The sequence below is a fragment of the Micromesistius poutassou genome (genome assembly GCF_964030765.1).
Source record: "Micromesistius poutassou genome assembly, chromosome: 23".
Classification (NCBI taxonomy): domain Eukaryota; kingdom Metazoa; phylum Chordata; class Actinopteri; order Gadiformes; family Gadidae; genus Micromesistius; species Micromesistius poutassou.
The window spans coordinates 5,491,589-5,514,088 of NC_140293.1; the positions used below are offsets into that span (position 1 = coordinate 5,491,589).

Here is a 22,500-nt window from a genome sequence, read left to right on the forward strand (position 1 = left end):
AGCGGTTGAATGTTTGAACGCTTTTGGTCGTTTTTTTTTTTTTTTCTCTCTCTCTCTCTCTCTCTCTCTCTCTCTCTCTCTCTCTCTCTGCGGGAGGAGTGGCGTTGTAGACGATCTGATTGGCACATTGTACCTGATTGCATACCTTTGTCACACAGACGTGTGTCACACACACACACACACACACACACACACACACACACACACATTGAGATACACACACGCATTCAGAGACACACACACACACACACACACACACGCGTCATTTGCGTGGTATGTATGCCGAGAAGGCTGGTGGCGTGTCAGGGGCTTAACGAATGCAATGAAATTCATCCCCCCCCCCCCCCCCCCCCGGCATCTCATGATCTGAAATGTGTGTCAGTTTCCGGGAGAATGGCAATTTAACAGATTTCAAGACGGCTCCCTAAAGTATTCTGTTTAAAAATGCATTGAAAACAGATTTGGGCAGATGGTGGGGGTGGGGAGGGGAGGGGGGCGGGGCGAAGAATCAATTTGAAACGGTTATGAAATATGAAGACGAACCGTCCGTTTGATTGGCTCCCACTCAGATCCTGTGCTTGTAAACAAATATGCAAGGGGCGGACGGGGGGAACGTATAATTGTGTTAGTCTCTTCTCGCTGAAGGTCAGTGATGCTGATTAAATGACAAATGGCTTCCTGGTCAATTTGAAAACGGTGCGCCAGCCAACTCCTCCACAGGTGGTGAAGTTATTGGTCTAACAAAGTCAGGAGTACAACGGAGATTAATGGCTGTTGTTGGAGCGTATGCATTATTAAGTCCCCGCGGCCACGTTTAAAAATACTAATTGTCCCCAATCCGTGACGAGGCTGAAGAGTGGCCCGGCATGGAGGGGGAGGGGACAGGGAGGACATTGGATCTAAACCCAAACCGATGGAAGCCCCAACACTGAAGTTAGGGCTGACCGAGCTAATGGACACTCCACTTTGAGAGGACCCGATGCATCATTAAAGGGCCCATTCGCATGAAATGTTCACTTTATGAGGTTTTCTAACTTTAATATGAGTTCCCCTAGCCTGCCTATGGTCCCCCAGTAGCTTTAAAATTGCGTTAGGTGTAAAACGAGCAGTAGGTATCTCGCTCCGCCTTTGAAAAAATGAACGCTCAAACGCGCAGATTTGGGATCTGGCCCCACATGTCGTCATATGTGGCCAGGTTACCTCCCCTTTCTCTGCTTGGCCCCGCCCAGAGAATTTGGCCGGCCAATGAGACAATGAGACAATGAGCTAGGACCGTGCGAGCGCCACGTGTGTGTGTGTGTGTGTGTGTGTGAATACACACACTGTAACGCAAGTGTTCTTTGTTATTTGGATAACCGTTCTGCTGTTGGTGTTATGGCGCATAACACGCAACACAATAACGCAAGCTTGCATAAAGCTCCCATTTGGTGAAAAGACTAGACTGAGTCGGGTTCTCTGAGGTCTCTGGTGTTTCCACGACGAGATTCGTAGTGCGGGTTATCTCGGCCATGGTTGAGAAGGAATTGGGAACCGCGACATGGAGGAGAAAAGGATTGTTGCTCAGGATTGTCCGGGAGACAACCCCGGGCAACGGGCAGGTTGTCTCCCACCGGAGCCCTGCTGCCCGCTACTGCGGCAGCTCCGGCGGGAGACAACCCCGGGTAACAATCCCTTTCTCCTCCAACAATCCCTTTCTCCTCCGTTCTCAGACTGTGTCTGAGAACCCGACGCAGTCATTTCAGATTCATAATATCATCCAGAGATGATATTATGACAGATTTTGACCATGATAATATATATTATATTAAATAGATATCTAAATATAATATGATATTATTTAGATATAGAGCTCCAGGACTCCCGCCGGAGCACCCGGAGTGTTCAGTGTTCCACTGTAACCACTAGTGCATGGTACCGTGGCCGCAAGCTGCTCAGGGCCACACCCCCACCCGCCACCTTGACCCGCCTCTAAAAACGGCGCACTTGTGGAGAGCTCATTGTGGGACTGGCTCGTAGTGGCTGTAACTCTGCACCAAGGCTGAATTTCTTAGCTGAAAAGTACTGTATTAGGGGCCCACTAACACCTCTATATAAAATAGCATGCCATGGGACCTTTAAGGAAAATCTAAGAGTCTAAGAGGCAAAAGTCGAGGGTGGGTTGTTGTTGTTGTGGGTAGGGGGATTAAGTTTTTATTTTATTTTATGAGGCTCTACACAAGGTACTACACGAGGCACTTTTATGTGCCTTGTGTATGAAAAGTGCTGTATAAATAAAGTTGCCTTGCCCTGCCTATGTCTTTTTGTTTGCATAAAAAAGAATCACTGTTATAATAACAATTGTGTGGCTTGATATAATAAAAATATTTGGAGACGTGAGCTCTGACCCCGGGTGTGGACGTGGTCCCTGCAGGCTGGAGTCGCCCACGCGGACCCTGACCATGGGGGCCCCCCGGGGGGTGGAGGTCACCTCAGCCCACGGGGCCCTGACCGTCGGCGGACGCAAGGACCTGCAGCTGCAGTCCACCGAGGGAGAGGTGAGGACCCCCCACCCCCACCCCCACTCACTTACTCTCCGCCCCGCTAGGATACGCCGTTTTGAAAATCGGCCACTTCTGACATCACAAGTGGGTGTGTCCAGCTAGATGTGTGACCGATAGATGAGCAAGGTTTGCCACGGTCCACCGGGTAGGCCGGTGGACCGACCTATCCAGCGCACTTCGAGGTGGACACGCCCACTCGTGATGTCAGAAGAGGCCGATTTTCAAAACGGCTCGTAACGGCTGATCCCACTCACACCTGGTGGTACAATACGTCACCTTTAAAGATCACGCTCGACAACATATTGTGTGCAAAAGGGTTCAAATAAAAACTTTCAAGTATCAACAGGGTTCATTTTGAGCGGACCGATTCTCAGACAGGAACCGTGGAGTTATTGATTTACCCTCCAGCGGCAGGGGACTGTGACGCCCCGCCTAAAGCCAGGGCCGGCAATCTGGATCGGAACACCCGTCTTTCCTCCACACGGCGAGGCAGGCCTGTTGCTAAAGCTAGCAGGCTATTCTTTTATTTATTTTTAGGGACATTGCAATGCACACTACTCAACAGTCAAACTGTGAGAGCACCAGAGTCAGCCTTAGGAGGCTAGTTTACATCTGTTGTCTCCTGCCAGATATTCAGAAGGCAACCTACAATTACAGAAATAAAACAGATGCATGAACAAAACAACATGGGTGCCTCAGAAGCTTTCATCTTCATTATGTTTTGGAGTGGCTTTGGCGGGAGGCGTGAAGAGAGAGAGGGGGGGGGGGGGGGGGGGGGGGGATTTATTCGGTTGGATACTTTTAAATTCCACCTTACTGGTTCCCCCACCTGTGAAGGTGTGTAGCGCCGTCCCCCATCACGCCGGCTTAGGGAAAAGGACTCCAAACATCAATCCCGGTGACCTTCAGTGTGTTCTCTTCTTCTTCTTCTCCCTCCCCTGTCAGATCATCTTAGACGCCGCCACGGTTCGCTTCGCCAGCCTGCCCCTCGGCGTGTACGCACCGGCGTCCCCGCCGCCGCCGGGACAGGCCACGTACGAGGTGTGCGTCTGCCCCAGCGGCAAGCTGTACCTCTCCCCCGCCGCCAGCAGCTCCACCTGCCAGGCCGTCAGCAACATCTGCCTCTGGAGCTGACCTGGAGAGGAGGGGAGGTGGAGGTTCCTGATGTGGTGTGTCTGTGGCCGCCACTATCGGGTGTGGTGGTGCAGGTGGAGGTTCATGATGTGGTGCCGTCCGTCTGTGGCCGCCACTATCGGGTGTGGTGGTGCAGGTGGAGGTGGTGGAGGTTCATGATGTGGTGCCATCTCTCTGTGGCCGCCACTATCGGGTGTGGTGGTGCAGGTGGAGGTGGAGGTTCATGATGTGGTGCCATCCGTCTGTGGCCACCACTATCGGGTGTGGTGGTGCAGGTGGAGGTGGAGGTTCCTGATGTGGTGCCGTCTGTCTGTGGCCGCCACTATCGGGTGTGGTGGTGCAGGTGGAGGTGGAGGGTGCAGATCGGGCTGACTGCTGAAATGGCGGCTTAAGACTTCACAGTGAGCAGGTCCGGTTCTAGATGGTTCGGGCCGTAGAATCGCCGGTCAAGGGAGGAGGAGCGGCAAACGATGTAAAAGGAATATCTGGAGCAGCTCTCGTCGGCCGTTTGCGACGCCAAGGGGACTTCTGTCTTTTCCACACGCGGGGATCTAACAAACACTCGTGCCTTCGGACGTGGACTGGAACGTTTGAGACTCACGTTGGACCTGACGCCGTTTTATCAGGGAAATCAAAACTATTTAGGATAGGATTTAGGGGATGCATTTACAAACAGACAGTGACAGACAGGTCTTGGCACTGTATGATAAGCTATGTCAATTGAGACAATTCTGTTTTTGTATGACGTACCGATAGATTGGAAATGGTTGATAAAGAGACTCTGGCATAACTAACCTTAGTGATCATTCTTATGAATGCGTGTGTGTGTGTGTGTGCCAGTGGAAGAAACACACCTAGCCTGTGCGTGATTGAATGTCTTTTAACATTTAGCAGTCATTAAACTCCACAGATCTACCAGAGTTGCGAGTTCACTTCCAGTCGACTTCCTCAACTCCTCCACCTCCCCGTGACTCATGAACCATCAGCGCAATGCCTGCTCGCTTGGAGAGGGACCACGGGAAGGTAGGGTTTAATTCAGTGGAATATATACAGGCTACGGGAGGGTCAGTCAAGACAGACCAGTGCTGCCTGAGTGACAGATCATCAGTGAAGCGTGATCCATGAGTTTAACCGATCTTTGTATCGCCGGTTCTAGGACACTGAACCCCCAATCATTAATCTGCTGCCTGGCGGCATTCCGGATTCCTCCGGACCCAGTGTTCCGACCCGCGTTCCCCACACTTTAATCAAAAGGTGAGTTCATCTCATCATAACCGTTTCACCCATTAGGCCCAGAGTTTCACGAGTTATTCCGGTCAGGATGTTTAAAATGCCGTAGTGGCGTCCTTGCTTTTCCGTCTTTAAAAGCAGACGTGGATTTCTCTGTAATTCTCAGAGCGATACCCCCGTCAGGATGGAACGGATTTCGAAGCCGGCACGACAGCTCAAGGGGGGGTGGGGGGGGACGTGAACAGCAGTGGGAAAGAGTGCCCGTTCTGATTATTAGCATAATTTATTCCCAATTCCCAATCTGGCTGATAACGTATCTTCGCCCCCCCTGAGACACGCGTGATGAATGAGACCCCCGGTTTGCGTCACATTGGCTGACGGTTGAAGGGTGCAGACGCCCGGTGAGGTTCAATCACCCGTGTGTTTTAGGGTCTGGTCCACATCTGTGATAAATCACCACTCGCACATTACTGTAAGAGCACGTCCGCTAATCGGAACAATTCCTAGAAGTAACCCGAACTCGTGCTTGGGTGACTCCGCTGGTCTGCTGAGTCAACACTCGCGTTGCGCACACATTCAGGTCAGCGTTTGAAGCATTGTTAGCTAGGCTAATTAAAGTGATGGATGAGCGTGACAAAGCTAGCGTCACGGTGTCCTAGATTGCGTTGTTCCCAGCTAGTGTTGCTGGTGATGAACGTCCTAACCGTTCCCTCTACTTGCTGTTTAGTTTGTCGAGTCCTACACTTTGACAACGTGGATTGTGTAGTACGAGTTAAAATCAATTCCACAGGTGTATTCCTACTGAGATTTACTGACAAACGCACATTCCTTTTTAAAAAGGGTGCCGTTTTGGGGGCGCCCCAGTGGCTAACCGGATAGAGCGCGTACCACAAAGGCTCAGTCCTAATCGCAGCAACCCAGGTTTGATTCCTGCCTGTGGTGTTGCTGCACGTCCTCCCCTCTATCTCCCGTACCTTCCTGACTATCTCACACTTTCATAAAAGCATAAAAATGCCCAAACTTAAAAAAAATAATAATAAAATGCAGTTTATAGCATATGCATCTGAGCGGAGACCTGCGGATACCCGATTAAGTATCACAAAGCCGTACTACATTTACCTTGGAGGTAAACGCAGACAAACTGCTAAAAGTAATCTGTATTCAGAAGCACAACCCAGATTTGCAGAGCTCACCATGCAAACCCCTTTCCTGTGCTGCCATCTGTTGGTCTCTTTAAATAGACGGGGAAGAAATAAACAACCACGAACGAATTTGGCATCTTTTAATACTTTGGGGCTTAAAAAAAAGACTTTGGGGGCTTTGTTGTGCAGTCTTGATTAAAAAAAGCTTGAATTAAAAGTTCCACCCATTGTACAGCAACGGTACAAGCTGGACGGCAGAGCCAAAACAAAGTAACATCTCGTCTCTTTGTACACGGTGTACTGGACCCCACCTGGCTGGACGTTGTGTCCACCCGTTATTCTTTATGGTGGCTGAATTGTCAACTCAGTGATAACCGCGTTGCAATACTGTTTTCGAACGGGCATAATAAGACACCGTTGGTAGAAATACTTTAAAAAATAATCCTGCATTTTAGGGATGACATCCATGTTCTTTTAAATCCCTTTTTTGGCCATGTAGCCCCGTGTAACAGGGGGTTCTTTTGGGGCTCAGGATCAGAGTGGCGGTGGTGGAGGTGGGGGCTCACTTCCTCTTCCTGGGGGGGGGGGGGGGGTTCACTTCCTCCAGGGCCCGCTCTCCTCCTTCTTCTTCTGCCTGCAACCACAGGGAGCGCTTTGTTAGCACGGGGCGTAGCGTGACTGCAAACCACGCCGGAGAAAAGGCACTTTGAGGGGGGGGGGGGAAGAGATGGTGGAGGGAGGAGGGGGGCGAACAAGGGAGAGACGGAGGGGGCGAGAAGTACGAGGGGCAAACGAGGAGAACAAGTGGCGTGCGAGGAGAGATGGGGCGGACGGGGAGAACAAAGGGCAAGCAAGGGGTGCACGGGGCGAACGAGGGGAGAAGAAGGGGGCAAACAAGGAGAGAACGAGGAGATAAGAGGGGCGAGCGAGGAGAAATAGGGGCGAGAGGGCGAGGAGCGATGGGAAAGAAACGACCGAGCTCACCAGTAAACGTCCTCCTGCAGGGGCTCGGCCTTCAGGGCGGCCCGGGAGATGCCCATGCCCTGGGGGATTCTGTCCGGGTACCGCAGCGCCAGCTTGCTGCCCATCAGCTCGTAGCCCTGAACAGGAGCAGGGGGATTAGGACCAGGGCTGCACACTGGGGAGGTCCCACAAAGGTGACCTGGTTTTTTGCCACAAAAATCTGCGCGCGGCGCCCTTCAGAATCAAGTTGGTTTTTAATTGGCCAATCAGGATTAGATATCAGAATCAGGACTCTCTGCCTATCAACTCAAACCTTTGTTTAAGTTGGATTTTAAGAACAACACGTCGGTAAACACAAGCTTCCCCACTCGCGGTCCAGACTGGCATGTATGTTGCAGGCTAAGGGAGGCTAAGGGCTTGTAAAAGGCCCATCCCTCAGCCTGTGGCAGTGCGTTGGAGGCCGGCAGAGGGACTCACGTGATACTGACGGATGGCCTGGTCGCAGTGCTCCTGGGTGGTGAAGTTGACGAAGGCACATCGTTTACCGGTTAAGAGCTTAATACTGTGGATCCTCCCGACACTGCAAGGAAGAGGAGACGGATGACTATGAGAATACATCGCACACGTCAGGCCCACTGGGTCGGCTGACTGAACCTGTACCGCACTTTGAAGAGATCATGCCGCTCGTCTTTTTCCTAACCTCCTGCTATGCTACTTTGCTCCATTAAGCTAACCTCCTGCCACGCTGCTTGTTAATACCTGACGGAAAGACGCAACAACCGCCTACGGTCCAACAGAAAGAACCCAAAACACTCGTAGCACCGGGGACGACGGGAACGGAGAACGGAGGACAGTGCGGCGGGTGAACTGGGGCCGCGACAAAAAGTTCAAAGTACAACAAAGGGTGCACAGCGGGAGACCCGCTCAGTGTGGGAAGGGGTCTGGACATACCGCTGCTCCTGTATCAATTAGGAGAGCATCTACAACGGCCCACTGGTGAACTCAGAGGAGACACCAAATCATTACTTCCACTGGTTAACGCCCCTCTTCAAGGGGGTTGGGACTGTATGAATATGAAGATGAATGTGTGTATGCATCAGTAGATCAACATTAATTATAAATGTAGGAGTCAAAAGTGGGCATGTGTCTTTGAAATCTTAATCGTAACTATAATACGAGATTGTGTAAAAGATTCTCTCAGCCTTGTTTATATTAGAACCAGTAAAAAAGGCATTTGTATCGTAACTTTAATATAAGATTATACACAAATTCTATCAACCTTGTTTGTTGATTTACCAGTCTACTGACAAGGCATTTGTATACATTCTCCAAGAGACGCCTCCTTTGACACTGTAGCCACCAAGTCTGATACTGAGGCGCTGCCAATCGACAGACTTCTTTAATGTGTAGATTCCTTTAGCGGTCTTGCAGACGTGTCTCTCCGCCCCCCCCCCCCCCAAATAGTGTATTGCAAATTGACTTTGTCTCTCAGCCAGTGCCGGTCCTAACCTCTCCACGGTGGTCACTCCCCCTCATCGTTGTCTCCTTTGTTGCATCTGCCCACGCTGTGAACGTTTCCCATTGTCTCATTGAATATGTGTGGCAAATTGCTGCCTGTATCCCCCCCATGATCATGGTCTAAAATTAAATCCAAGAACTGTTCTAAAATAAGTTATTCTACATCAGTATGAGTATAAGTTGAACATTGAGTGAAATGTGTGTATGCATGCATCAGTAGATGAATGAGTGAAATGTGTGTTTGCATCAGTAGATCAACATTAACAATGAATCAATGAAATGTGTGTATGCATCAGTAGATGAACGAGTTAAATGTGTGTATGGATCAGTAGATGAATGAGTGAAATGTGTGTATGCATCAGTAGATGAACGGGTTAAATGTGTGTATGGATCAGTAGATGAATGAGTGAAATGTGTGTATGCATCAGTAGATGAACGGGTTAAATGTGTGTGTGCACCAGTAGGTCAACAGTAAGGCATTGGCTCATGGTCTTACCTGCCGAAGAGGTCAGAGAGAATGGACACGGTTGTAGTAGGGAGCACGTTTCCCACCCAAATGGGAAACAATTCACTGTAAAGAAAATATTCTCATGTTATCACCATGAGTAGTTGGAGTAGTATTATAAAATACTGCATCACTCACTGGCATAACTGTGCTGTAATAATAACCTATAAATATGAAATAAAGCTGACAGTCCGTTGGCCACAGCGACATTGAACCTCTGCGTTGCTTTGCGTTCTGTGCAGAGGAGAAGCCTCAGAGGACAGGAGATCAGAGCGTCTCTGAGCTGGCTTGGATACTCACGGAGGAGGAGGCTTAGGGACTTCTGGGCTGGTCTTCACAGTAGGGAGGGGATTAGGAGCCGCCTTAGGCACTACGTGTGCAGTATTCTGGGTGAGGGGTTTTCTACTGGGGGATTGTTGGTGTTCCGCCGCCAGGAAGGCGGAGGGGAGTGTCCTGGGGGGGCCGGAGGAGAACGCGGCGGCCATGGGCTGGGCGTCGGCGGCCCTGGGCTGGGTTTCACTGACGGCGGGTGGAAGTACGGGGACATTATATATGGTTCCTGAAACACAATGAAAGGATTTGTATTGGCATACACAGTTCAGCTCCCTGAGGCTATTGAACAGACAGAACTGTTGTGACGCTATCCCCCACTCTATATTTACTGTTGGGTTATTTTGGAGGAAAATTATGAATCATAATAATCTTTTTTTTTTTATTACTGGTTAAATTATACACATTTACACCAGTAACTTCTCTCTCCCTCTCCTGAAATGTAAGGTGATGCGAGTTGACTGTATCACTGAATATGATACAGTAAGTCCTTTGCACATCTTTTGTTTATCTCTGTTAACCTAACAGTGTTAACCTAACTATACGGTGTTTTGCGGAGGTGAAAGTAAGGGTTAGGAAACAGTTAACACTGGATAAAATGGCCCTGGTTTCATCATAGCTTATGTTTAAAACTCTAGATCAGCATCACTTACAAAGTGACAGCTGTATTTATGTCTGACACCAGGGGCCTTGGAGGGGAGTGGGTGCACTGCTCACCTTTATGGCTTGGATTCAACTTGGACAACACCTCCATGGCTTTGCTCGTGGTACCGTGGATTATTAAAGCGTTCGAGCTCTGCTCCCGGGTGAAGCCACAGTCCTGCGAACGCACCACATGATCTCAATAAGAATTAAACAGAAGGCGAACCGACCGCAAGGCTCACGGCGAACTCCACTAGACCTTTACCCAGCCTCAACATTCAAGACCCCACCACAGCAATATCTGCAATAAATGAATACAGAAATACTTGGCAGACGTTGGACTTCTGTCGTGATAATCACAGTTACTGTTTCGACCCTCATATAAGGCCTTATAAATCTAACAGCCACCGTGGCTCAGAGCAGTTAGATCCTCCCCATCAGCTAGCCTTCAGAGCCAAGACGGCGACGAGGTGACTGAGGCCCATGCGGTGGCCACGACGGTAACAGGGGGAGTGGCGTGCGACTCACCATGAGCTGTGTGATCTGCACGCGCATCAACTCCTGGGCCGCTTCGGTGCAGGAGCTGTCCAGCTTGAGCACTTGTTTATAGGTGCTGGCCGCCTCCTCGTATCGCTGGAAGGGGCAGAAGGGGGCGCAGGGCCGGGTTACATACCGGTGGCGTCACCGTGTTTCAGAGGCAGTACTAGCCTTGAGCGGAGGGGCGCTGCGTGCTGCACGCTGCGCGCCGTGTGCATTATCCCGCTTGCCAAGGTTAGCCAAACAACGAGGACAAAGTGTAACGACCCTCAGACCAAAATATGTCAACATTGCAGATAACCCATGGATCGCAATTACACAAAGCCACATTTCCCCCGACCACTACATAGTGCGTCTCTATTCTCGGGATAACCACAATACCAAATCTGCTATCGGGCGACATGCATACCAACAAATATGAACACACAGTCGTCTAACAATCAGAGTCGTCGATGGGTGTTTCCGGGGCGGTGCCGTACCTTAAGCCCCACCAGGGCCCGGCCCATCCTGTAAAGACCTTTGTCCCAGCCTGGCGCCATGTTGATGGACAGCTGGGCGTCAGTCAGGGCCTTCTCATATTCATGCAGTTTCTCAAAACAGAAGGAGCGATTGCCAAACAGCCTAGGAGAAACAGGAGTGGCTGGTTTTAATAATAACGACGATTTAAGTGATCTGGGCTCATCCATTCAGACGCTCTCCTTACTTGAACTCCTTCGGGTTGTATTTAATAGCGGCTGTGAAGTATTGCACAGCCATATCGTAACGGCCAGCACTTGCATGCTGATTTCCCAGCACTGAAATAAGAGAGAAGTTTGAGTCAATGTCCAAACACATCTATAAACCTTATTTGTTCTTAATGTATGTAGCCCTTTAAAAATATCCTAGTATTCACCTTAACTTTATTACTAAAGTAGTATATAATAAGCTATTATTAACCACTCTGCCATGGAAAGGTGAGGTTAGTTAGCATTTGTACCACCACTACAGATGAGTCTGATACCGTGGCAGTGTCAACAGCCCGACCTCTTTATTGTGTAGATTCCTTTTGTTGCCTTGTCTGCCTTAAACCTGTGTCTTGCAAATTAACTTGGCCACTTTCTCCACGGACGGCTTATTTGGTCCAAATGTCCCTCCACACCTTGTTGCATCAATATCAGATCTTAACGTGTTGACGTTTCTCTGAAGGTATGCCTACCTTCACCATGCCATACCATTATAACTAATGCTATTCGCATTATTAGGATACCTTAAGTCTATATCAAGTAATGAACTTTCATCCACAGCTAAATACTCACTTGCAAGTTCTGTACTTATTTTCACATTATCTTCATAGGTAGGCTTATTAATGACGGGGGCTGCAGATATCTGTGAACAAAAACAGAAATATAAGTGGGGATTACATGTTGAGCATACATTTATAATTAGCAGATGTTTTGATCCAAAGCGACTTACAATAAGTACATTTGTCAGAAGAAAGAAACAACAACATATCGCTGTCTGTACAATAAAGATATTTATAGAAACAAGAGCCAAGCACTAACAATCACTAGGTTAACCCATTCCCTGTGTACAACAAAGATAGCTAGGATAAGACTCTACACAAGGCTAAGTACTATTCTCAAGTGCAAGGTACAACATACAATTTATTTAAAGGTTTTCGATGACATCTGTGAGGGGACAGAAAACACCCAACCTTTAGTTCATATTTGAAAGGTGTGTAAGGTCTGTAATCCAAACCCCTCATACTATTCTACTAAAGATACATCTGTTTCTGCTCTTCATGTACTGTCTACACACTCTTCAGTATGAAAGCATTGTTTCTCTTGAGTGTCGACACAAGAGGTCAGCCTGTGAAAGTGGTCACGCTGTCCTTGTTATGGTTAAGGTTGTTTCACTTGATATATACACACAAGAGAGCAAGCCTGTCCTCCCTGTACAACATTCCTTAGGTTTCAGTATACTGCCTCCCTAACATATGGTTCACATCAGACCATTAAAACGCTCACAGGACACCACTATACAACCTGACTTCAAATATAAATAAATTAACTGCAGATAGTACTAGTCGCTTCGACTTTACCCAAACTAAACACAAAGTTCTCCTCTTCAATCTTTGGCCAACAGTTGTTTCTAGTGTTTACTCGCATGTACTTACATGGTGACAATAATACTATTAGTAATAGGGATGCACGATAACTTTGATAACATAGCCATATATATGATCATGACCTAAGATCATGACATTGTCACGCAGACATCAGTAGACTCAACAGGGGGGTTTAGGGGGGCTGGCTTGCAAGGGGCGGGATATGAGGTAGAGTCGAGGTTCACAGTACGGCCCCTGTCACTCAGGTGTGACAGCAACGGAGGCAGAATGGGCAGAACTCATCGCGATCATCTTAAATGTTGCTGCAGCGATGCATCATATATTCCGTTGCATCCACAACATCTGCATCAATCGATGAAAGATTGGAGCATGAGTTACAGACAAATAGAAGAAACGACGAATAAGAAAGGTGTCGCGAACGACCGGAGGAAGAGAGCATCTTCTTTTGCTTCATTTCACATCTAACAAACACTGGGACAAATGTAGTTGATATGTGTTTAACTGAGAAAACAGGGAGTGGAAGGCCGGGACCCTATAATGTTCAGCTAACTGTTGTCAATAATAAGTGTTACGAGAGTAGCGTATGTGTGTGCTCGGGAATGGCAGTGTGTGTGTGAGTGAGTGGACGAGCGAGGAGAGCGAGCGGTAGCGCGTGTCAGTTTAGTGAAGTAACGAACGAGTCCGGTTGTGTCTGTGCAAACGTGTATTGTAACGTTCGTATCATGACATTCGTCATGATATCAGACTTATCGGAATGACGTAATCATTTCTGTTACCGGCCCGATAATTATCGTGCACCCCTAATTAGTAATATAATAAACATGGTTATCATTTGTTAATGGCAAGCAGTCATAACAAGCGCAGGAATGCAGATTAGGCAATGCCAAATTGCAAAAAAATAAGTTGAAACCATATCAGTTTGGTGGCCCAAATTTTAACGTTGCCTTTTGAAAAAAATGCAAATGGCCTGAAAGACCCCATTCACAAACATCAACTCAATTGAATAGTTTAGACGAGCTGCTTACATCTTTAGTAAGGGCAGGCTTCGGGGCGTCGGGCACTGCTCGGACGGGTTTGTCCTTAGTGGGTTCGGCCACTGGTTTTACTGGCGCCTTTTTCGCCTCCTTCCTCTCCGGCTTGTACTTGGGTTCCTTCTGCTCCAGCTTCCGCTTCACGATAAGAGCGGCTTTATTCACGAAGCTGCTGGTAAGGTCCAGCTCCTGCCGTTCAACCGCACAGGGAGACAAGGGGAAGTGGAATGGAACACATTAGGTACCGCGGTCAAGTTTCAACGGTGAGTGTTTAGCACTGCGGTGGTATTTTCACATTCCGTTTCTCTAGCTGCCCTTTGTTGGAATGTGCCTGTTTCTTTACCCCTTGCGTTGATTGGGGAGCAAATGGTCAGACTGAGGCCTGGTTCCTGACCCGCTTGGGAAGGTCGAGGAGCAAGGGATCCAACTGATAAGGCACGGCTACGCCCCCCCACCCCCCCCTTAATGACATCCTGAGGAGTGCCATCACCCATTGACTAACATCTGGTTAACCATTTGCCACTGTATAAGAAGTCCTTGCTTTTGCCAATGCATTGGACTCTTAGAGAGACGTTTATTGTGTTTGTTGTATGTTTGTTACTTCAATAAATTAGCTTAATTGTTATAAGTTCGGATGACTCTTTATCCTTAAACAGTTTAGGGCAGATACGATTGGCGTGCTAACAAAATTCCCACCACAGTATCAGCTTAAAAAAGGAGGCCAGGACCAGGATTGTATTTATATAGTGGCTGACGTCCATGGGCTTAGCTTGTGCAAATTTGCATCAAAATAAGAAGATTTTAATACATTTCAATATTCCATGTAGACAAAACACCAGCTGGCATTAACAAGCTAGCCTTGAGGATGTGGCATCCACTGTGGTGAGACGAGACCGTGAACCCAACCCATCGAGTCAGTCGGGCGTACCTCAGTTTCGCTCTCTGCCTCCGCCTCCGCCTCCTCCTCTGCCTCCGCCTCGCTGTCGTCGCTGCAGTCGCTGGAGTCGGAGTCACAGGAGGAGCTCTGACCGCCCGCGGTCGCCTTATCGGCCTTCTTCGTCTCCCCGTTTTCCTGCAGGTGACAACGATGTGGCCCATGTGTGAGGGGAGTCGTCCAAGTGGTTGTTGTGTTAGTGCTGCACTTCGTAGAAGAGGTTGTGAAACTGAGGAGAAAGACGTTTACAAGGAGGCCGACACCCACCCACACCATGCAGTCATGGGGAAGGGTATGTTTATAAATATATAAATATATATATATATATATATCAAAGAGCTCTCTGGACTTAAACAGGCAGTAGGTCACTAGGTAAGAGACAACAGCCACAATGTTCGCCCCGTTAGGATGATGCCTTATCTTCAGATGTGTGACACAACAGACATTTCTCACCTTGGCCTCAACAGCGGAAATGAGCGGCACTTCATCACCCCACACATACCTCTGTATTCTTCTTTGGCTTCTGCTGTTCCCTCTTAAGCTTCTCGAGACGTTTCCTCTCCTTCTGTCTCTGTAGGGGAGGGGGGGGGGGGGGGAGGTATGAGAAGCTGAGCGACCGTGCACCACACGTACACCACCCACTAATCCAGTGAAAAGGGTTTGACGCGAGCAGAGGGACTCACCCGTTTCTTTATACGCTTCTTCACTGACTTGGCTTTGACTTTCTTCTCTTGTTGCTCAACTTGCTGCGGGTGGGGGAGAAGACAAGAGCTCTGATGTGATAGGCCACAGTAATAATAAGACACCCACACACCCGCCCCCACAAAGTCAACAGCTAAGCTTAATAACTCAAAGAGACGTCCATACTCACAGTGGGGTCAGGCTCTGTAGGGGTATACTGGGGCTTAGGAAGGGGGTGGATTCTTGGCGGTTTGAACCGCAGCGGCGGGTACAGTGAACTATCAAATCCATCGTCTGGCAGGGTGGTGTACGCGGTGCCGTATCTGCTGCGGTGGGGCAAGTACGTATAAGTGACTTCCCGGTCGCTATCCCAGAACGGGCCGCTGTCCAACTCTACCCCTCCTGTAAACATTGGGAGGATTATAATTACTGGGAGACACGGATACGATCCATGATCAGAATGAGTGTGTGCGTGTTCATTTCAGTATGGTTTGTTCGCACACAAAAACCCAAAGGGTAAAACTTTCCACCCATTCAAGTGCATGTCAGGCCCACAAAAGGAAGACAGCGTTATCTGTTGGTGGCAATCGACTGGCATGCAAGCATCAATTACAAGTCACAAAAAAAATGCATCGTTTCTCACCAAACATGCTGAGTCCAGAGGCAGGGATGGGAGGACCTGAACGCATCATGCTGGCTATGGAAGCCTGAGGGAACAGAGATAAGATGAGAGACGCATCATGCACACAATGACCGTCTGGGCCGTCCCAGACGAACCATAAAACCTCACCACGTGTCCATGGAAAGTTCCACTCCTGGTGAACAGGGTAGTGGGAGTCGAGGCCATCAGTTTGAACGACATAGAAGACATACTTATACAGTGGCGAGATGCATGGGTGTGTTGCTACTTCCGTCCGGGCCATTACTCACCATAACTTGTTTATGCACGAAAATTTCCGCGACTGATAAATCTAGAAGAGAGAGAGAAGAACGGAATCGGGTTTAAATTGGGTTCAGATGAAAACACCCCGACAGTACTAGCCAGCTCTTAGCCATCTTAGCCTCCGCGGATAGACGCTTACCTGTGGTGTCCATGTTTGATTTCAATCACAAACACACCGAGGTCCCCCTTCGGTTAAATGTGATGTTTACAGCGTGTAAAGAGCTGTATGTTTCTTATAATAGTACATTAAAAGTACGCATGCAGTGGGCGCGACGATGTTCCCGGCGCTATGAGTGCACGTAGGTCCAGACGGAAGTTTATCTCAAATGTGCGCATGCGCCTTGAGGAGCACAAAGCGGTACGCGCCGCTTTTTTTTGGCCAGTCACGTCTTCGAGTTGAGTTCCGGCTCCTGCTGTCTCAGGACCGCAGGCCTAGGACCCCCGAGGTATTCGCCCGAGGCTGCAGTCTCGGGACCGCAGGCTCAGCCCGCAGGCCCTAGGTTTTCGGGAAGTCCCTCCCGCCGGTGTTCCAATGCCCACACTACCATATTATTTAGTATTTCAGAAGAAGGTTTAGTATCTCCCAATGCATAGTATGGAAATTCCAGGATGTTGTACTAGATCCGGTCGCATTTTCGCAGTAAAAAATAAAAGTAGGCAATTTGGTCGGCCTGCGTTGTTTTTCTTGGATGGGGGAGGAATCTCACGAGTAACTCAATAATAATTCATGATCTAACCAGCTTCAATTAGGAATTTCTTAATGTAGGCCTCTACTGTTATATATTAACTTAATTAATAACCGTAATAACGATGTCTAGACCAGGAGCTGCAGTCAACATAGCTTTACTGTTCAACATGCCTGAAACATAAAACACTGCGCACACATAGCACCCAGGTAACGCATACGACAAAAAGTAGTGCCTTCATTATGTGGCTATACCACATACATGCCTCTACCTTAACGTAATTGTCAACGCCATTGGAAAATGTACACATTCAGTCTAAACTCAGGTTCAGTCTAAAGTCTTATGAGGGACCTATTTAAGCGGGAGTATGTTCCTGCAGCCTCCGCTATTGCACGAAAATACTATTACTTCGCATAGGCTTTACTCCGGGTGTCATTATTGGGCTTTGTGAATTAATGCCCGCAGTAACCGAAAAGGGGGAATTGTATAGTTTATTTATTAATAAATGAATGAAGAAAAATGTTAATGCATTTCTCTATGAAGATAAAAATAACAACATAAATGCAGGACCAAAAAAACCAACAACAATCCACTGAAAGAGAAGTGATAGAAAAGAGCAGAAGCTCTGAGCTGTTTTACAAGCTCCAAGCTTTTAGTCAGTGAGTTGATCTTAATCTTATTAATTTTACACATCCAAACCAAACGCAGTCAAACCTGCAGCCTCAAGTTCAAATCATTGAAATATTCATAGTCTTAGTCATGCCCAGCATCAGACCCAACAGCGCTACCTCGAGGTCCACCGAGGTAATGATCCCTCATGTGTGAGAGGACTTCAGTGTAGCGTTTTATTTTATTAAATGTGCTTTTTAAATTCAATGTAGGCCTACTTGAATGGAATGAAGAAGTAAGAAATGGCGTTCTGCCATGCTATTCAGCTCAAGTTTGCTGTCCCATGAATTCTGATCTCATTCAGCTGTAAAGGAACTTGTGACACACACACACACACACACACACACACACACACACACACACACACACACACACACACACACACACACACACACACACACACACACACACACACACACACACACACACAGGGCCAGAATCGTCCACTCTGATGGTCTATTATATCTGATACGGAGTTAAATACACATTCATAACAGTGCCCCCTATGCTGATCATTATATCAGTTGTTTGAATCTTCTACAGTTAGACTCTTTCAGATGAGAGAAAGTCAAATACAATACATTGACTCAATATAGACAATGGGGTTGTTCCGAGTGCTGGTAATTAAGTAGGGCAACTGGTATCCTTCTTTTGGTTGTGACTTATAAGGATTTCTTGGTTTTCTAATGTAAACTATATAAACTGTATGTATAATATACTGTACCACTACTGTACCGTGCACTCTTATGCTTTACGGTTTAGCCATCACTTACTTTGAAAGAATACCGTAAGTGGCCACAGGTTGACCTCTAGTGGCTAAAAGGTGCATGTTGTCATTCAGCAAAATGCCACTTATCATGGTCATACCATGATATCATGGTCATACCATGATAAGATATAAACGAAGGCATGGTATCAAATTATAAAAGACACACACACACCCTAATGGGGCCATAATCTTCCATAGCTGGTTGATATATTGATATGTAGGGCCTAGTAAAACACAGAAGCAGAAAGTGTATCGATGCTGGATAAGAATCACCTTATTTAATAATTGTACTGCTAGGCATTTTCAGATGAGAAAAAGTCAAATAATTAAAAAATCTTCACCAAACAAAAAGTTTGAAATGAATGTTATATTATTAGAATGTCACCAAGATTTATTTTTATATTTTTGCGTGGGCAAAATCAATTCAAAACGGCTTTCTATTTTAATTGGTGGAATGTTTCACAATGCGTGGGAATATGTTGTGCTGTGTGTCCACATTTTCTGCTGGCAGTGGCCCCCTCGGCTGAAATTCCTTTACATCGAGCAAGACAGGCCGGGGACTGGGCCTAATTGTCTTTTAATTAGATTACTAGGAAGGCGGCGGTGGTTGCCCTGGCGACCCACCGAGGGGGACAACAGTTTTCCCGGACAGAGATGAACAGAGGGCTCAAACAAAATATATCTCCTCTTTAGAAAAAAAAGTGACAATGATCCAATTCATGCAAATCATGCCATCGAGGCTTGGCAGAAAAAAAACACAACCACACAACAGAGTAGGGTATAAAAATGTTTAATTTCCCTTCGCAATCCAAATTACTGTTTCTTGAAAGTCCTCTTGGCGTCCACACCCTCATAGTTGTAACACTGCGGAGGAGAAAGAAAAGAAACAACCAATGAGGACGAGCCTTGAGTTCACACAACCAATCAAGGATGACCTTGCTGTGAAAGGTTACAAAGCAACAAACTGACGCAAAACAGCATTACAGTTAGCGTGCATTAGCCGCGGTAGCAATAACAGGACAGAACTGCGATGCTAATAAACCGGCCGGCAATCTCTACGGACCTGGACAAGTTCTCCGCCCACCACACACCGAGTGGTGGTCAGGACCTTGCTGTTGTCCTTCCTGGTGAAGCATCCCCTGAGGGTGTCCCCCTCCAGCACCCACGTACCCTGGAAGACAGAATCACCAGGTGTTCACGTCCATGCACTGCGCCGGACTGACCTTCTGGCGGCGGTGGGGGACGGGGACGGTGGCTTAAGTGGTGTTAAAACCTTAGGCAGGAGTGAATCATGCATTGTGTAAATGCCGCATCCACCTTTGTCTCTCCCTGGCCCTGCCAATGCAGTGATCATTCCACCCCTCAACACCACCGTGTGTGCCATTATCTCACAGCAGGCTTTTATTTCAGAGTCAGATGGGTTTATCAGGTGATGACCAGGGTGTTTTGTTGGTATCCTATCGAGTCTGGATGCATGGGTGGGTTATATTCCCCCACGAGCGTGCAAACACTTTTTCCCCCCAACACCTTTCCTTTTGTGCACGCCACGGATACTCACAGACACTTCGGTGCCGTCGGCGAGGGAGTAGTCGAACTGCACGCCGAGGGTGAAGTCGATGTCTTTGGTGCGGAAGGTGCTGGACTCCTTGATGTGGAACTTGTCGCCGTTCTGCTCGATGATCACCTTGAGGTTGTCGTGCTCGGCCAGCTTCCTCTTCATCACGTTGACGCCTGCGCCGGGGGGGGGACGAAGACGCATTGGGAGGGGGTCACACACACACACACACACCGCTGTGCTTTACACTCCAGCTCAGCGTTCAGGAAACAACTAGTTGTGGTCCGGCGATCCGAAGGAACTACCTCGATTGTCTTGAACATTGTGTTCCGAACCTAGAAAGCGTGACATTGGCCCAACCGAGGTGCGAACGGTATGGGGTAGACGGGGTGTTGTTTTATGACCCTCTAAATACTTTCCACACAGTGGAAGTCCGCTGCCAGCGTTGGTTTGTCGCCGCGCTCGTAAATCAAGCCACAGTTGTTCTTGAACCCGCTGGCGTTCATTAAACCTTGACCGGCAGGGTGGCCGAGAGGTCAGGCAAAGGTGTAAACTTATACAAGAACTATTACACATGACTGTTCTATGATTATTATAATCATTATAATCAACATTATATGATACATAGTTATATTAGTGCTACTATGTTTCGCAACCACATAGGAATATATGCTGCATTTGCTGAGTAAAGACGCACACACACACACACACACACACACACACACACACACGCACACACACACACACACACACACATGCCACACACGCCACAGGCCGGTTCTCGTACCCATCTGCTCCATGAACTTGTCGTAGTTCTCGCTGCGGTCCACCTTCCAGGTTCCGTCAAACGCCATGGCTGCAGGGAGGAATTACGGTGGGCTTCGAGAGAGAGAGAGAGCGAGAGAGAGAGAGAGAGAGGGGCGAGAGAGGTGAGAACAGACCGCTGGGACGAGCACTGACCACAATAACCTCTGTCTGTTCCACTGCCGGTATATATACAGACACACACACACAGACCGATATATAAATATACATAGCCACGCCCCTCTTGGCAAACTTAGGAGTTCACAAACACCCACACACACACACACACTCACACACTCACTCACTCACTCACACACACACACACACACACACACACAGCCCCACCTCCGTGTGATTGTCTGTGTGCTGATGTGGACATTAACCGCACGCGTTTCCAAATGTAGGCCAGACGTCGTCCCCCCCCCTCGCCGTGCCACCACGCCACCATGCCAGGCCCCGCCTCCTGCCCCACCCACTTTGCCCAGATCCCACGCAGTACCAACACTGTCAGCACTGTTTCGCTCAGGCTGAGGGGGGGGGGTCTGGGGTGGGGGGTGGGGGGCTGGGGTGGCACGGCCTGAATGGCAGCCCATGGCATCGGCCCAACTCTTTCTGTCTCTGTAACCAAGCCAACACACACGCATGAACGCACACACACACACACACACACACACACACACACACAACCGCACCCCCACGAGGCAGTACCCCCTTTTCATGGCCAGCAAGATGATAAGTCGCAGCAAACTTTCCTGGTAAACCTCTGGTTTGATGCCAGTGTGATTGGGGCGTTGCGTGTGTGTGTGTGTGTGTGTGTGTGTGTGTGTGTGTGTGTGTGTGTGTGTGTGTGTGTGTGCAGAACTGTCTGTGCAGAAAGTAGCCTAAGTTACTACAGCAAGACGCCAATAACGAAAAATACCTCGTGCAAAAAACAATACAAAGTGGCCATCCCGTCCAAGTGTAATCTCTGGGAGTGTCACATTGTGGTCTTTCTGACAAAGTATCCTCACAAAGACCTTCTGTGAACGCATTCTTGGGTGCAGAGCTGGGAGCAGGCATTGTGTGTGCGTGCGTTGTGTGTGTGTGCGTGTGCGTGTGCGTGTACGTGTACGTGTATGCGTGCGTGCGTGTGTGACGGTGCGATCGTAAAAAATTGGGGAATACTGAAAACATTGTCCACACCTCGGTAACTCGTTCGGCTCAATGCAAGCGGCCCGCGTCCGCTGGTCCAGAAGAATCGACGGCGCGTTCGGTAGAATCTGGCATCTGGCAGCAGCGCGGCCCGGGTTGAATGTTGGCATGCGGCCGGGCTCTCCGCGATACCGATGACGGCGAGTAAAAAAGACAATAGAAAACGAGGGAGGGGAGTGGGGTGGGGGGTTGGGGGTGACGGCAGTTCACCATTTAGCGAACTCACCTTTAGCGCTGATTTTTTCTGGTCGTGGCAACAGGCCAACCGACACATGGGACCGCGGTTCATGCGAGGTGAGGCTTTATTGACTCTGGGCGAAAACGCAGACTAAACTATCTTATCACACACGGCCACAGCACGGGTCATGGTTCAAGTCGCTTCAGAGATGCCCATATTAAATAACCCGAATAGCCCTAACCCTAGGAATATAAAATATAATAAAAATAAGAGATGTCAAGATAAAAGATGTGCCTTTGTGTCCTGTATCATCAATTATAATAAAAACAAAAAGCAAAATATGTGATTTCAGGACGCACTGACGCATATTCTATGGAGGATTGCCTTGGATGGGGTTAATTTGCATTGCAT

The 22,500-nt window shown here is 48.3% G+C and overlaps 3 protein-coding genes across 3 annotated transcripts in view; 1 reads left to right on the forward strand and 2 right to left on the reverse strand.

Annotated features, from left to right (window-relative positions):
- Window positions 1-3,674, forward strand: part of LOC311368737 (zeta-sarcoglycan-like) — a gene marked incomplete at both ends in the record, with an annotated part of 19,744 nt that extends 16,070 nt beyond the window's left edge. The window contains 2 exons of the mRNA XM_084487522.1: window positions 2,411-2,534; window positions 3,486-3,674. Of these exons, the coding sequence (XP_084343648.1) occupies window positions 2,411-2,534; window positions 3,486-3,674 (313 nt within the window). The remainder of the gene's footprint in view (window positions 1-2,410; window positions 2,535-3,485) is intronic.
- Window positions 3,675-6,178: 2,504 nt separating this feature from the next.
- LOC311368387 (uncharacterized protein) lies at window positions 6,179-16,531 on the reverse strand. The gene is made up of 18 exons (XM_084487189.1): window positions 16,377-16,531; window positions 16,225-16,265; window positions 15,938-16,001; window positions 15,485-15,696; window positions 15,297-15,359; window positions 15,116-15,184; window positions 14,608-14,751; window positions 13,674-13,868; window positions 11,837-11,906; window positions 11,245-11,335; window positions 11,021-11,162; window positions 10,533-10,637; window positions 10,080-10,182; window positions 9,333-9,591; window positions 9,024-9,098; window positions 7,487-7,589; window positions 7,031-7,146; window positions 6,179-6,680 (listed from the first exon to the last, which is right to left on the reverse strand). The coding sequence occupies exons 1-18, from the start codon at window positions 16,387-16,389 to the stop codon at window positions 6,641-6,643; spliced, it is 1,905 nt and encodes a 634-aa protein (XP_084343315.1). The 5' UTR covers window positions 16,390-16,531; the 3' UTR covers window positions 6,179-6,640.
- Window positions 16,532-19,135: 2,604 nt separating this feature from the next.
- LOC311368328 (fatty acid-binding protein, intestinal-like) lies at window positions 19,136-20,896 on the reverse strand. The gene is made up of 4 exons (XM_084487132.1): window positions 20,704-20,896; window positions 19,920-20,092; window positions 19,425-19,532; window positions 19,136-19,225 (listed from the first exon to the last, which is right to left on the reverse strand). The coding sequence occupies exons 1-4, from the start codon at window positions 20,768-20,770 to the stop codon at window positions 19,175-19,177; spliced, it is 399 nt and encodes a 132-aa protein (XP_084343258.1). The 5' UTR covers window positions 20,771-20,896; the 3' UTR covers window positions 19,136-19,174.
- Between the last annotated feature and the right edge of the window lie 1,604 nt (window positions 20,897-22,500).